The sequence below is a fragment of the Vipera berus genome, assembly GCF_964194415.1.
Source record: "Vipera berus genome assembly, chromosome: 6".
NCBI classification, from domain to species: Eukaryota; Metazoa; Chordata; class Lepidosauria; order Squamata; family Viperidae; genus Vipera; species Vipera berus.
The window spans coordinates 84,728,576-84,744,485 of NC_138208.1; the positions used below are offsets into that span (position 1 = coordinate 84,728,576).

The 15,910-nt window shown below is 39.9% G+C and overlaps 1 protein-coding gene across 6 annotated transcripts in view; it reads right to left on the reverse strand.

Annotated features, from left to right (window-relative positions):
- CELF2 (CUGBP Elav-like family member 2) overlaps positions 1 to 15,910 on the reverse strand; it is a 634,914-nt gene that overhangs the window by 76,584 nt on the left and 542,420 nt on the right. For 4 of the 6 annotated variants that reach the window (XM_081330781.1, XM_081330780.1, XM_081330783.1 and 1 more), the window contains one exon: positions 1,350 to 1,429. In XM_081330781.1, coding sequence (XP_081186907.1) covers positions 1,350 to 1,429 — 80 coding nt within the window. Of the gene's footprint in view, positions 1 to 1,349; positions 1,430 to 7,645; positions 7,676 to 15,910 lie in introns of all 6 variants that reach the window. The other 2 variants (XM_081330779.1, XM_081330778.1) reach the window with 1 other exon arrangement.

The following is a 15,910-nucleotide window of genomic DNA, read 5'->3' on the forward strand; positions in this document are numbered from 1 at the left end:
TAAAATATCAAAATAATTTCAACAGAAGGCTGGAGAACAACGGACACTGCAATGCCAATATCGGTGTTTCTCAAGAATACATAAGACATTTCCATGCATTTTTTAAAAATATTTTCATAGTTTTCTTTCTTTGCTCATCACACAAAGCCATTCAACGACACAGACAAAATAATGTTGGAATTTTAGTACCCAGCATGCTTTGGGAGGTTAGAGCATTTGCAATATATATATATATATATATATATATATATATATATATATATATATATATATATATATATATATATATATATATATATATATATATATATATATATATATATATATATATATATATATATATATATATATATATATATATATATATATATATATATATATATATATATATATATATATATATATATATATATATATATATATATATATTTGAATGTTCCTCATTTCAAGAGGTCTTTTTTTATTAAAAAAAGCAAGAAAAAAGTGCACATTACATCCAAATGCTTAAGAAGAATTAATTAATACACAGATACACAATACAGAATACAATAGAACATGCTGTCTTAAATGATTAATTCAGAAGATCCAGAATAAGGCACAGTCAACTTGTGAGGCATTGTGTGTGCGTGTGTGTGTGTGTGTGTGTGTGTGTGTGTGTGTGTGTGTGCGTGTGTGCAAAATTCTGAAAAACCATGGCAAAAATCATGGACTGGGCTGGAGGCAGCAGGACTTTTTTTAAAAAAATTTGAAAATGCAGGCATAATTTAAAATTTGAATACCTGTCAAGTCAAAGATGGAATCGAAGTTTGCTGTCGCTAGAAATCCATTTCATGGGGGGGGGGGCTCATAAGAATATTTACTAGCCCCTTGGAATAAAGGGATACTTCTAAACAGTTGGAAAAGAAAATATATATATATATGCCTTTTTGGGTGTCCTTGGCCAATTCGAGTTTAGGCTTGGCAGCCTCACAGAGGCCAGCTTTATTATTAGGGGGTTGGTTTTTTTTCCCCAATTTTTTTTTCCCTCGGATAAAAACAGCATCCTAAATGCCAGACAGCAAAATGACATGTTAACAAACTTATTTTTTTTTTAAAGAAAAAATCTGAATGCCACTGAAAGGAGGGCACAACATCCGAGTGATCTGTTCTCCGATAGTTAAGAGAAGCAAATGTCCCAGAAATAAACGAGTTGGGGTGGGGGGTGGGTGGGAAGTATGGGGAAAATGGGGCTGTGAACGTGGAAGGTTTGCCTAGGACTGTCATACATCTGATCTTCTCCGAGAGAACACGGCTTTACATTCTCAGCCATATGCACAAAGGAAACAACGAAAGGGCATATGATACAGTACCTCCATAGTCTGGGACTGGTGCATAGCTTTGATTGCATTCTGTGCCATTGCCCTTGTCGAAAACGTGACAAACGCACAGCCTGTGGGAACAGGGGGCAGGGAGCAGGAAAGACAAAAAAAGAAAGAAAAAAAAGAAGAAAGAAAGAAAAAACAAAAAAAAGAAAGAAAAAAAGAAAAGAAAAAGAAAAAAGAACAACAAAGACAAAAAGGGTTGGACGCTTGTTAAACCAACACAGTCTACGAGAACGGCCACAAGACGACACTGTTCTCTGTAGTACATAAATTAAAAAAAAAAGAAAAGAAAAGAAAAGAAAACACAAAAAAATAAAATAAAAAAGTGAAAACAAAAAAAAACACAAAAAAACCAAAAAATAACCCAATTCCCTAGTTGATTTGCTTCAGCAGAGCTGAGTTGATCATCGGGAGGGAGAAGGAAAGGAAAATCGGGGGAGGGGAGGGAGGGAGAGGGAAGGCTGAGACTCAGTGGGAAAATGACAAGATGGCTATTTTCCTCCTCCTTCAGAAGCAGCAGTTTCTTCGATCTTTTAAGACAGGTGGACTTCAACTCCCAGAATTCCCCAGCCAGCAGGCCGGTTGGGGAATTCTGGAAGTCAAAAGTCCACTCGTCTTAAAAGTTGCCAGAATTGAGAAACGCTGCTCTAAAGGACAGGACAGGAAATAGGCAAGACTGCTTAGATTTTAATTTCCGTTGAACAGGGTCCCTCTCAAAGATCCTCATATCTTACGTCTAAGCATTCAAAGTTGTTTATTTAAAAATCACAGTCAAATTTCCACTTTGCTTCATTAGCAACCACGCCATTAGTGATTGAATTAAACCAAGTTAAGTCTTTTTTTTTTTTGGGTCAGTGACATAGCAATACCTACAATAGAAATAAGACTGGAAGTCAACCTGGGCTTATATATCAGAAAACCCGCAACCCTGATGGGCCCTAAAATTGACTTTAGAGGGTTCTGAATAAACTCAGCTAACCGAACAGATGAGTGACTTGTTTTGTTTCACTGCATAATGTGAGAATAAGGCTTTGTTCCTCCACCAAAATGTGTCAAAGCTGTGAAGCAACCATGGTTTAGAGATCTTGGGTTCCCACAGAGGGGGTTAAAACCTTTTAAATCAGGGTTTTCCAACCTTGGCAACTTTAAGACCCATGGATTTCAACTCCAAGAATTCTGGGAATTGAAGTCTACATGACTTAAAGAATTTTACCAAGGCTGGAAAGTGGTAGGTTGGTGATGCAATTCAAGCCCTGCAATGACACCCACCATCTTGAAGATTGGCTCCCCCTCCCTCCTCTCTGGGTGCCGCTATTTGAAACCCAAAGATTCATGATTCAGGGTCTTTAATGATGATTTATTCTGATTCCTATGTTCAGGTTTATGCTTCTGGTTCTGCCTTCAATGTTTATGTTTAGGCAAAGAGACCTGTTTTCTCCACCTAAATCAACAAGACACCAATTAGGAAGAAGACAAAGTCTTCTTTAAGGTTCTGCAGACTCTTCCTATGTCCAGATTTTAGATTGAGGTCGTGGGAAAGGGCAAAATTTAGGAGAGAAGGCGTGGTTGGTGACTTAACGTACTCCTTATTTTAAATCAAGGTGACATTGGAACAGTTTGACAGGAGAAGCTTGGGCAGTCCTGACGCCAGACACTTTATATTTAGAACTCCTAAAGCTCTATGAGAAGATCATTATCTGGTAGCCTGGAGAGGAGACCAGATCAATGTCATCCTTTCATGGAGACAACATTGTAAAAACCACCTTTCCTTGGGGCCGTGGCATCTTTGGGCACCAGTTAACTATTGTGGTCATTCCATCCATTGGTGTCTTCTGCCAATGGATGACCACCTCCCTCATTTTAGGATCTCACTAGGAGAATATTTACTCATCTCTTTTTGACAGAAAACTTTAGGAGCTTCTGCGGAAATAGTCTCACGTCAACATTTTATGCATCTATGCAACTTATTGATTTGTGTGCGTGGTCATAAAGCTTGCCTTTTATCTGCAGAGCATATGCTAAATTAGATCTTCTCTACAATCCAATAATCACCGCGAGGATTCTCTACCAATTGCAGCTCTTAGCTGACTTGGGCTGATCTCAAAAAAAAAAAAAAAAAAAGCAAAGCAGAGGTGTATCTAGTTAGTAGTTTAAAGAAGAGACTATTTCCCCCCCCCTCAAGGGAGTATCAAGATTGTAGGCTAGACGGGGTGATCTCTTAGTAAGAATGGCAAAGCAATTCTGAATTGTAGCCAAGGAAAATTACACGGACCTGCCCATGTTATCAAGAGGGTTTAAGTTTAGTCAAGATGTCTTTTATTCTTCTTTAGGCTAAGCATCACTTTCACAACTGATTCTCCACCGGCACCCTATTTGTGTAGGAGGGAAGACTGATGTGAGCCCAACCCACATCAATCTTTTCCCATGGATTGGCTTGGTGGGAGGATACAAAAGTGAACGTGCATTGATTTCTGGTACTAACTCTGGCGGGTTTAATTTGGTGTTTGTTATTTTGCTTTTATTATGTCATTTCCAGAGATGGGCAGTTTAAGGAAGCATGAGAGGTGGAATCTGCCGATACAGGCAGTCCTTGACTTACAGCAGTTTGTTTAGTGACTGCTTGAAGTTACAACGGCTCTGAAAAAAGTGATTTATGACCATTTTCCCCACACCATAGCAGTACTCCCCATGGTCACAGGATCGAAATTCAGATGCCTAGCAACTGACTCATTATCTACGGTCCCCTTTTGCGACCTTCTGGCAAGCAAAGTCAATGGGGGAAGCCAGATTCACTTAACAGCCTTGTTGCTAACTTAACAACTGCAGCGATTCACTTAACAGCTGTGGCAAGAAAGGTCGCAAAATGGGTCAAAGCTCACTTGACAAGTGTCTCACCCAACAGCAGAAAATTTGGGCTCACTTGTGGTTGTAAGTCGAGGACTACCTGTACTGGTGGTCTTCCTCAGTTTGAGAGTTGGAAATGGGATTTGCTAGGCCAAAATATACCAGTGCAGGCTGCAGAAGGACAAACCGCTTTGAACAATGGAATATTTTAGAAACAGGAAGATATTGGCCTCTAAAACACCTTCCAAGTATCTATAAGAACAATGGTGTGTGTTTGAAGGAGCACATCATTTAACTAAGGCAGGGGTAGGCAACCTTGGCTCTTTTATGACTCGTGGACTTCAACTCCCAGAATTCCTGAACCAGCTATGCTGAGGGGAAAGGGAGAGGTTTCCATGCTGAGCCATGCTGGCTCAGGAATTCTGGGAGTTGAAGTCCACGAGTCATAAAAGAGCCAAGGTTGCCTACCCCTGAACTAAGGAGAAACTACCTGACAGTTAGAACAATTAACCGGTGGAACAACCTGCCTCCAGAAGTTGTGAATGCTCCAATGCTGGAAGTTTTTAAGAAGAGACTGGACAGCCGTTTGTCTGAAATGGTATAGGTTCTCCTGCTCGAGCAGGGGGCTGGACTAGAAGACCTTCAAGGTCCCTTCCAACTCTATTATTATTGTTGTTGTTGTTGCTGTTGTTTTCAACTATGCTAGAAAAAAGCAGTGGCTGAGGTCTCATTTAGTGCCTTCTATCTGCATTGTATTCATCAACCTCAATCAGCATGGTCAATGAACAGGAATTTGCTGGGTATTTGACCTAAAAACATAAGAGAACTTCTTACTTTGTCTGACAGAGTTTGATGGAAAGCGAGTGAGTTTGTACCATTTATACCAAATTTGGTGAGGTTTAATAACAGTTTTAATATTTCTTTTTTTTAAAGAAAAATAAAAATAAAATTAAAATAAATACCCTTTGAAATGGACATTTCCCAGGGTGCCTTGTAAGAAATACTGCAAATTCAAGTTGATTTTGTAGCAGTCCTGTGATACAGTGAAAGCTTTGCTCATTCAAGAAATCTGGCAGGCCGAAAAGACCTTGATTTCTAAGCCTTTTAGCCTAGTACAGGGGTTTTCAAACTTGGCCTTTTTATGACTCATGGACTTCAACTCCCAGAATTCCTCAGCCAGGCATGCTGGGTGAGGAATTCTGGGAGTTGAAGTCCATGAGTCATAAAAGGGCCGAGTTTGAAGACCCCTGGCCTAGTTTTGAAATCCGGGCCTCCGAACTAAAATTAAGAAATGAAACCACAGCACACTTCCTTCAATTTCCTTCAAAAACCGATGACGATGGCGACTGTTACAATTTTAAAAGGCTTCTCAATGAAGCGAGTTGAATGTAGAGAGATTAAAGCACGGTACCATTACAGAACTGAGGAAAAAATTTAAAGCAAGCTCAGGGTGGGATTTTTTCCCCCCTTTCTTTCTTTTTTTTTTGTTTAAATTGGTATCACTGCCCCTGGGATCAGTGAGCAAAATGAAGAATCCATTTTACAGTCCAGCTATTTTGGGGGAAATCAATTTGAGCACTGACAACAGCACTTGCTTCCTTTTGGCCTTTGTCCATGCATACTCGGTAAGAATACCAAGTTAAAAAAAAATAATAACTCAATAAGATTTTAATTGAACAAAGAGGCAGTCCAGGCAATAATAGCTGAAGTGTTTTGCAAACCATGTTTTGCAAATCAGCTTCAAGAGCTACGCTTTCTCTTCCATAAAGAGGAATGAATCCTCTTATGTTCCCCTTATTTGAAGGGCAGAACCAGAAGACTATCATTTAGTGTGTATTTATTTAGCAATAAGCAGGATTATTGTTGGTACAGGGTGATGTATCTCAATCTTGGCAATTTTTAAGATGTGCAGATTTCAACTCCCAGAATTCCCCCGCTGCCCCAGGACGGCAGGGGAATTCTGGGAGCTGAAGTCCACACGTCTTAAAAGTTGTCAAGCTTGAAGAAAAAACTAACGCGGATTGAGAACAAGGCTCAACTATTTCAGCCTTGTGCTCCAAAATTTTGCCTGATGAGTCTAATCTTTACCTCATCATTTCTTGATTAGGTTATTCCTCATTCAGGGTTGGCAATGCCATTTCAATTTAGATTTCTCATTCTGATTAAGGGGTGCTCCATTTCTGTCAGCAGCAAGGATAGCATTTGTCTAAAGCTACCCAGTGGGAAAAAGTTGGATTGAGAAAAACTGGTATGGCGGAGCGCATTCTTAAAGCTAAACTGCAGAAAGGAGTGTCGGGCAGTAAATGAGACATCCTATGTTAGCCATACTATGAAGATATCTGTAGGACACTGATCGTGCCCTTTTGGAAGATGTTTGTTAAGCAAGAAGGTTGAATTTTATGTTTATTATCTCCAATCAATGCACAGTTAACACAAACTGTTATGTACCTCACACATGGCTTGCTGCTTAGCATGATTTAAGGGGACCAATTTTTGGTAAAGGTTGGTGTCTACTTTAACTTGCATTTTAAGTTCTAGGGCAGTGGTTCTCCACCGATCCTGGGGTGTGTGCACGCGCAACCTTGTCCTGGGGGTTCCTCAAAGCTTGAAGAAATGTTACGATTTAATTCTTGAGTTAAGTCTTCGGGGTCTGTGGCCATGATCTGTGGCCACAAAAGGTATTTAAAGGGGTTTCATGGTGAAGAAAAGGTTGAGAACCAGTGTTCTAGGGCAGGGGTCTTCAAACTTGGCCCTTTTATGACTTGTGGACTACAATTCCCAGAATTCCTCAGCCAGACATGCTGGCTGAGGAATTCTGGGAGTTGAAGTCCACAAGTCATAAAAGGGCCAAGTTTGAAGACCCCTGTTCTAGGGTATATGTCAAGTTGTTTTATTTGGTCTCTCTCTCTCTCTCTCTTTAATATTCTGCATGTGACCTTTGAATTAAAATAAATTCAGAGGAGGGATTTTCTATTTAAAAATTGATAGTAAAAAGCAGGAGATTTTTTTGAGACTGGCTGCTAATTTGTAAAGGCAATTTGTTCTTCCTATCTGCCTCAGACGGAGAAAGTAACTGGGTCTGCCTAAACTCAAATTCATACCCCATTAGCTCATTAAACCTCTATCAGCGCATTTTGCGTCAACTAGAGCTTTGTCATATTTCACAGAGAAATCAACACACTTACAAAACTTCATGTTGTGACTTGGCACTATTATCAATTTTGAAAACCCAAATTGTTTACCAAGAGAGGCTGATGGCTCACGTGTTCCCAACAGCCCCGGTGGTGCTGTTGATGACTGAATAATGCAAGACACCTGACAGGTTCCTCCTGTCATCAAATTCGACACATTTAAACATTACTCAAAGCAGAACAACAACTTTATATAATTTATGCTAGACAAATAGGTGCATGAGTAAAATGGTAAATGGGCTACAGTACCTCGGCTAGATTCCATATTGAAGCTGTGCACTAAAATTAAAGAGGTCCAAATTTACCATCAGTCTCAACATAAAATCTCTCTTTAAAACATTACTCATTATAAAGCAGAGAAACAAGGGTTACCAATAGTTCATTCTCATATCTGCGTTAAGCTGGACATTCTCATCTTGCACAAATAAATGCTTGGGGGTTATTGGTACCTGTCACCCTCTTTTGCTCTTGCCATCCCATCTTCACTAATCCCATTCAGATGGACAGCTGCTGGTTTCTTGGCATCTGGCTTCCTCTCTCCCCCCGAGGGCATCTATAACCCCACTTTGAAACTTTCTGAAGGACAACTAAAACTTCCTGCTCCAAATGTTGTAGGCCAGTGTTTCTCAACCGTATCAACTTTAGGATGGGACCTCAACTCCCAGAATTCCCCCCATCTTAAAGTTGCTAAGGTTGAGAAACATTGATGTAGGCAATACAGGAATAATTAATATGGGATATTGCATACATATATGGAACAAGTGGCATGTTTGAAAGCAGAAACAGTGTGTATGTGTGTGTGTTAGTGTCTGTGTATGAGAGAGACAGAGAGAGAGAGTGAAATGGGGTCATGTGGTTACAATTAGCATTTTCCCCAGAAAAAGCTTTCAGCAGAGAAATTCCAAATGTGGATATAATTTAGCAGATAAGGAAGCTAATTAATTTCAGCTGATGTCAAGGGAATAATTAACGATTGATATCCAGATCACAATATGTCTAAGGGTCAGGATTTATGCACCGATAGCCATATGGAAGACATGTGCAGTTTGGGCCCATGTGCTAATAATTTCCTACACAGTATCCATAAATGGACAGAAGGGCATATGGCAGAAATTACTTTCATTCTGTGATGAAGGGATCTACTCTCAGCAGATTTTCCAGGTTAAAAGGTATACGGCTTCCATATACAGGGAGTCCTCGACTTACAACAGTTCATTCAATGACCGTTCGAACTTACAACGGCACTGAAAAAAGTGAATTACGATCATTTTTCACACCTAGAACTGTTGCAGCATAACATGACACGATCAAAATTCAGAGGCTTGGCAATGGACTCATATTTACGACTGTTGCAGTGTCCCGGGATGACGCGATCCCTTTTTGCGACTTTCTGACAACAAAGTCAATAGGGATAGTAACAATAGTAACAACTGTGTTACTAATTTAACAGCTGCAGTGATTCACTTAACAACTGTGCAAGAAAGGTCGTAAAATGGGGCAAAATTCCCTTAACAACTGTCTCACTTAGCAACATAAAGTTTGGGGTCAAGTGTGGTCGTACGTCAAGGACTACCTGTACATATTAATCTATTTTAGGAATATGTTGATACGTACTTGTGTCCATAATCTAGCATCAATAACAGCAACCACGAAGATGGATTAAGGTGAGGAAATATTACAGGTATGTCTAAATAAACTTCATAGGAAGGGAAGAGGAGAACTTGAAATGGGTCTGTTATTCCCCCGTTGAAAATCTACTCTTCTGTACTTTTTCCCTTGAAGTTCTTAAGGGGGAATTAATTGCGCACTGCAATTTGGCCATCACTCAACATGGGCATAAAGCTGCGAGCAGTGTGCAGAATGAATCAATAAAGAACATTTTATGCATTTACCACAGTTTCAACACAGTGCCAAGAGATGCTAGGATTAGCAGATCTCACAAGAATGAATGAATGAAGCATCTATCTATCTGTAACTATTAAGTTAAACCTAATTATTGCCATCTTTCAGCAGCCTCATGAAACCTGGGACAATACGTAGGACAGAGAAAACCTTGCAATTGTACAATTGAATTCCAGTAGGAAAGGCTATGTTTTGAGAAACATGAGTAGCAGATCACTCTGGATTTCTTAGCTGGTCACTGTAGGACTAAATAGTTGAGTTTCGAAATGATTCAGAAGAATCATTTGGTTGGACTAGATGACCTCCAAGGTCCCTTCCAACATTATTGTTGTTGTTGTTGGTGGTGGTGTTGTTAGCAGTAGTACTTTGGACTTTAAATTCACTAAAGTAGGCAGATTCTGTTATAAGATACTGTCCCCATTAAAGTTCAGAAAAATTTCTGAAACATTTTGAAGCTTGCTCAGCCTTGTTATGCAGATCTTGGACAATTCCAATAAGCTGTTCTGATATTCTCGGTGTAAAAACAAGATTGTTGATAGATAAAGGAGAATATTTGTAGCTCAGGACTGAAATAAGAGGTCCTTGATACTCTCTGATCTTGATTGTTTTCTTGCAGTCTTTTTAGTTACCAGACTAGATAGCAACATGAGCAAAGATGATGTTACCTAGTTTGGTAATGAAAGGTCTGCAAGAAAATAACCAAGCTCAGAAGAGCACCAAAAACCTCTCAGGTTTGACTATGTAGAGCAGGGCTCTTCAAACATGGCCCTTTTATGACTTGTGGACTTCAACTCTGGCTGAGGAATTCTGGGAGCTGAAGTCCACAAGTCATAAAAGCAGTGCTTTTTTTGTAAAAGAAAAAGGTGCCGGAACTCACACATGTCATACAACCCTCCCTGCGTACCCTACAAGGTTGCATCCAAAAAAGGTGCCGGAACTCCATTCTGAGCGTTCTATGACAAAAAAAGCCCTGCATAAAAGGGCCAAGTTTGAAGACCCCTGATGTAAAGCAGGGCTTTTCAACCAGTGGTACGGGTACCACCTGTGGTACATTGGCACCTGGCAGGTGGTACGTGACCATCCTAGAAAAGTGGTAGCGGGGGAGGGGAATGAGTTGAACCGGTGGCAGCACCACACAAGCCTGAGAGAGAGACAGCTGGAGATGCAGGGCTGTCAGGGCTCAGCGGAAGTGCCAGGATCAGCGCCAGGCTCCAGCTGGAGCTTGGCGCTGATGCCGGCGCTTTTGCGGAGCCCAGAAGAAGCGCCGATCAGCTGGAATGTTGCAACATCTCCAGGGTCTTGTGATTTGCATTCAGATGCTTGGCAACTGATTCATATTTATGATGGTTACAGTGTTCCAGGGTCATGTGAAGTGACCAAAACCTGCTGCAACCAGCCAGCAGACGGGGGGAATAAAAACCAAACACCCCCCCACCCCACCCCCGCTGCCAATCCTCAACAGAAATGCTCACATCAAGGAAAACCTCGGACAGGAGGAAGAGCGCCGCCGGGCGGGCAGGCAGGTGTCTTGCTCGGCTGTGGCTTGGGGGGCACTTTTTTCAGTGCCATTGTAACTTCAAACAGTCACTAAGTGAACTGTTGTAAGTCGAGGACTACCTGTACTTCATCACTTTTTTCACTGTTTTTTTTTTTGGTCATCACGTTTTTGACACCTTGCTAGGCGACTGGTGGTACTCGGATGTTGCCATATCCTAAAAGTGGTACAATGGGTGAAAAGGTTGAAAAGCCCTGATGTAGAGTGTTTTAGATTTGGCAAGAAACTAAGGCTTAGGAATAGAAAGAGGTGGAAGAAAAATATACAGGAGCTAAGTAATGTGGGTGATCAAGAACTAGTTGGATGTGTAGAGGCAAACAACAGGATTTAGATCTTTGCTTCTAATTTCTGTGTTGTTATTAAGAGCTACCTAACCCAGAATTCTGAAAATGATTTTGAGGAAATGTTTTGGCGCTGTGATGAATTGAACACCTCCCTCAGGGCATTATGGGGAAAGAATGTAAAAAAAATATCAAGATGGTGACGTATTTGATGTTCTGCCCTTTTGGTCCAAGGCATGATTACAGCTGTGATATTGATCGAATCTCTATCCCTGCCAATGCCTTGGGAGCTATTTACTCATGCAGCACAACATTTCCCCCACCCAGAGTTTTATATTCAGTCTGAAAAATAATGCAATGGCTTTCAGCCATTCAGTCTGCCCCCCCCTGCCCCCTCCAGACTGATGCAATCTGGAAAAAAAGTTGAGATTGCTTAACATGAACTGCAGAGAAGCAACTGTATTCATGTAAGATCCAAAGGATTTCTTCCAAATGAGTTTGAAGCCTGCATAATATTAAGGTTTGATTAATCTGGTGGTGGTTAAAAAAATTGGATGGTTCAGTGATAAAAGTGGAGTCCAAGTGGGACTGCTGTTATTAAACATTGAGAGAAACAATGGCAATTTTAACACTTCTGCCCAGAGAACACTCATTGATGGACAGTATATATATGTGTGTGTGTATGTATATATTTCCTTTTACGACCCTGTAATCCCTTCATTCGGGGTGGAATTGGGGCAACTGAATGGAGCTGAGCATTGACTGGCCACATGCCCTTCCTGATGCCTTTGCAAAGTTCACAGCAGATATTTTCTCTTTGTGCCCTGATAGAGAAACATCTGTCACTGCTTAGGATTGAACTCTCAATCTTCCAACTGGGAGGAGAGCGTCTTCACCTCTAGGCTGCCGCACCGCTCAGGTTTGTGATGCATACAGTATAATTACAAAACATCACAGCTGGAGCTTTGCTTTGTAAACTCAAAAAGACAGTCTGGAAATGAAAACTGGAAATGAAAATAATTTGCCAAATGGGAAGTACCTAAATGTTGTGAGACTTTTCTATCTGGACTTCTCGGCAGCCAGAGTTATGAAGCTAATCCTGCATCAAACATGCTTCTCAAACATCAGAAATTTTAGTTAGGGGTGGGGTGGGTTTTCCCCCCTAGTTTCCATACTTTTTTCCTCCTGTAAAACTGCCTCCTAACCTTCCAATCCAGATAAGTGATTGACAGGGAGAAGGTTTCTCAAGGCAATTTCCTCTTACAGACCAGATCAGAAAAAAAATGTACAGGGACTGTCAGCGAACAGATTTAAGAACGCATCTATTTCACTGTTATCTATTCAATTGTTATCTCAATTGAAATGCTATCTTAACTTAGATTCCGTGTTATCTTCAGCAATAGACGAGAACGATAATACCTGAAAACTATTATTTCACGCTGTGTACTTAGGAATGTGTAACTTTGTAAAGGCCAGCATCTCTGTTAAGAGGCTGGTAAATAATGATAGCCAAATCAGAAGTAACTCTGATGGCATGATTAACATCCATTTTTTAAAAATGTTGAATACCAGCTGTGAAATCTCTTTGATGGGGAGCTTCCTACCTGAAGCCACTACAGGCCTATTATTGAAAATTTAGACAAAAAGCAGCTACACCTTGTGATCTCAACGAACACAAACCTGGTAGTTAATTTTCTTTTTGTGTTATATGTATCTCTGTCTGTCTGTCTGTCTGTCTGTCTATTAATGAACAAGCCATAGTTAACAGTAACTGTAACTTAAGTTTGGATTTTCATCAGAATAGAAGTAGTTCTATTATCACTGACACCTCTCAGTGAGAAGTTTAGAACTACCTCTAGTTCTGATGAAAATCCAAACTAAGCTATGGTTACTGTTAACTATGGCTTGTTGATTAATCTATCTTCACAAAATATAGTATGCAATCGCCTTGTCTCAAAGAAACCATAGTTCAGATCAATTATTTTGGAATGTGGACGATGAATTGTGGCTCATATAAAATGGAAAGATAAACAAATAACTCTTCACAGCTGTTGCATAGAAAGATGAGAGAGGGAGCACAGAACCTTGATGTTCATATTTTTCCTTATTTTAGTACAGGGACCAGCATTATATGGTCCTCCATTGGTTGCTGAACTCTTAATTCCTAATCGGTCATAAAAGGGCCAAGTTTGAAGAACCCAGATGTAGAATGTCTCATGGTGTATAGGGAAAATTCCACTTACTAAAAAGACAAAAGACTTAAGTTCAATCAGATCCTGACTTAATCCAAGACAGTGTTTGTCTTCCCGCATTAATGCATGGAAGACTCAAATAAATCTTGCCAGCCTGAAAACCCTCAGCTCTTCATTAGCTTCCCTGTATACCATTTCATTAATTGCCTAGATTACCTGTACTCTCCCACTTCCTCCTTGCATGGTTAATCCAATTAGTACTATTAACATGGAAAATTAAAATGTTTAATTTGCTCTGCTCTCCTTGATACAGAAAGCCTACGATATAGCTTGAGCTGCAACTGCAGAATTGAAATTGCTGCAGGTTTATTTTATTTTATTTTTAAATCGAAAAAGTCTACTCGCAACACGTCAATTTGGTTCTCTCTCTGAAGAGCTTAGCACAGCTTAAGCGTATTGTTCTCAAGCTTCTGTACCAGGAAAGCTTCAGATCTCAATGAAGAAGAGGATGGAGGTACCTTAATTCCATTCTGTTAACTATAATCTGATTTACGACAACATTGTAGTTCAGCCATCAGCTAACTACTGGACAATCCAATGATCAAAATATCCCAGTGCTTCATTCTACATTATAATTCTGTAATTCCTCCTTCCGTAGCCTCTGTGATCTTAGGCAAGACACGAAAGGTCTAACCCTAATACTTAGGTAACACCTGCAACAATTTCCTGTTCTAATTGAACTGGATGCGTTCCCACAAATCCTAAAACCAATACCTAATCTCAAAATCCCTTGATTGCTTTTGAGTGTTTTTTTAAGCTTCCCGCATTGCGTGTTGATGTGTTCCTTGATCAAATTCAGTAGACTTTATTTTGAGATTCTGCGTTGCTCTCACCTATCGTCAAGACCGCGCTGCCTGGCCAATCTATTCAGGGCTTGGCTAAACTTACAAAGATTTTCCTTGAGCTTGTGAACTACTCACGCTTGCCGACGAGTCAACGGGCAAACTGCTTGAGCTTTAATTAACTAGCTTGTCTAATTTTTGGTTACGGCTTTGGCATATTGCCTGGACATCAGCACTATCTCTGTTGTGTGGCTTCATGCAATCTTATTTCTAGTTTCTGCCTTGTTCTCTTCTGCTTTGCATGTTGGTATCTGTCTTGCCTGCCTGCCTGCCTGCCTGCCTATCCATCTATCTATCCACCTATCTATCATCTATCTATCTATCTATCTATCTATCTATCTATCTATCTATCTATCTATCTATCTATCTATCTATCTATCTATCTATCTATCTATCGTATGGCAAGATCTATCTGCCTGCCTGCCTGCCTGCCTGCCTGCCTGCCTGCCTGCCTGCCTGCCTACCTACCTACCTACCTACCTACCTATCTATCTATCTATCTATCTATCTATCTATCTATCTATCTATCTATCTATCTATCTATCTATCTATCTATCTATCTACTATCTATCTATCTATCTATCTATCTATCTATCATCATCTATCTATCTATCTATCTATCTATCTATCTATCTATCTATCTATCTATCTATCTATCTATCTATCTATCTATCTATCTATCATCTATCGTATGGCAAGATCTGCCTGCCTGCCTGCCTGCCTGCCTGCCTGCCTGCCTGCCTGCCTGCCTGCCTACCTACCTACCTACCTACCTACCTACCTACCTACCTACTTACCTACCTACCTACCTACCTACCTACCTACCTACCTACCTACCTATCTATCTATCTATCTATCTATCTATCTATCTATCTATCTATCTATCTATCTATCTATCTATCTATCTATCTATCTCTATTTTTCCTAACTGCTCATCTCCCTCATTGAGAACATTTGGATGGTGTGCAATATAACTGATAAAATTAACATTAAAATCAGAAATAATTTAAGATGAAAAACTATAAAGGTTAAAACTATAAAAATAACAGAAAATCATGTACTATTTTTATTCAAACATTTTTATTAATTATTTAAGCAGTTATTTACTCCTACCCACCTCTAGTTCTATATTCCCTGACTTTATTATTATTTTTTTTGACTAACCTCATCCATCTTAAACCCACCTCAAAAGAGTTTAACGGAGCAAATTTGACTTTCTTTAGCACACAGCTTCCTATAACCTGATCCTGAACAACGTTCTGCCTAAAATATATTAACTTAGAAATTTAAGCAAAATTTCCACTTAGGCTTCCCAAGAAGCACATACTTGCCGAGGGTGGTGGAACACCCCAGGTCATTCTTAGATCATGAGGCAATAGAAGGTTTCTACAACATTCTTCCATTTCCTCCTACGAGTTCTTATCCACATCCCATACTATGCAAGGGGAAAGGTGAGCTGATTTTCCTGAGAGAGTTTTTGATGACTATGTTGTAGGTAGGTGGTTAAAAGTTAAGGAGTAAAGAAGACATGCTCCTTCTCCTGATCCCTTTAATTTTAAATTGGAGGATGTTGATTCTCACATTTATACCTGACTCTACACTCACTGCAGTGTTGTCAAGGGAACCATCTTGGATATTCTTGGGCAGGATCACTGAGTAATTTTTAGGAAGAAGTCACTGAA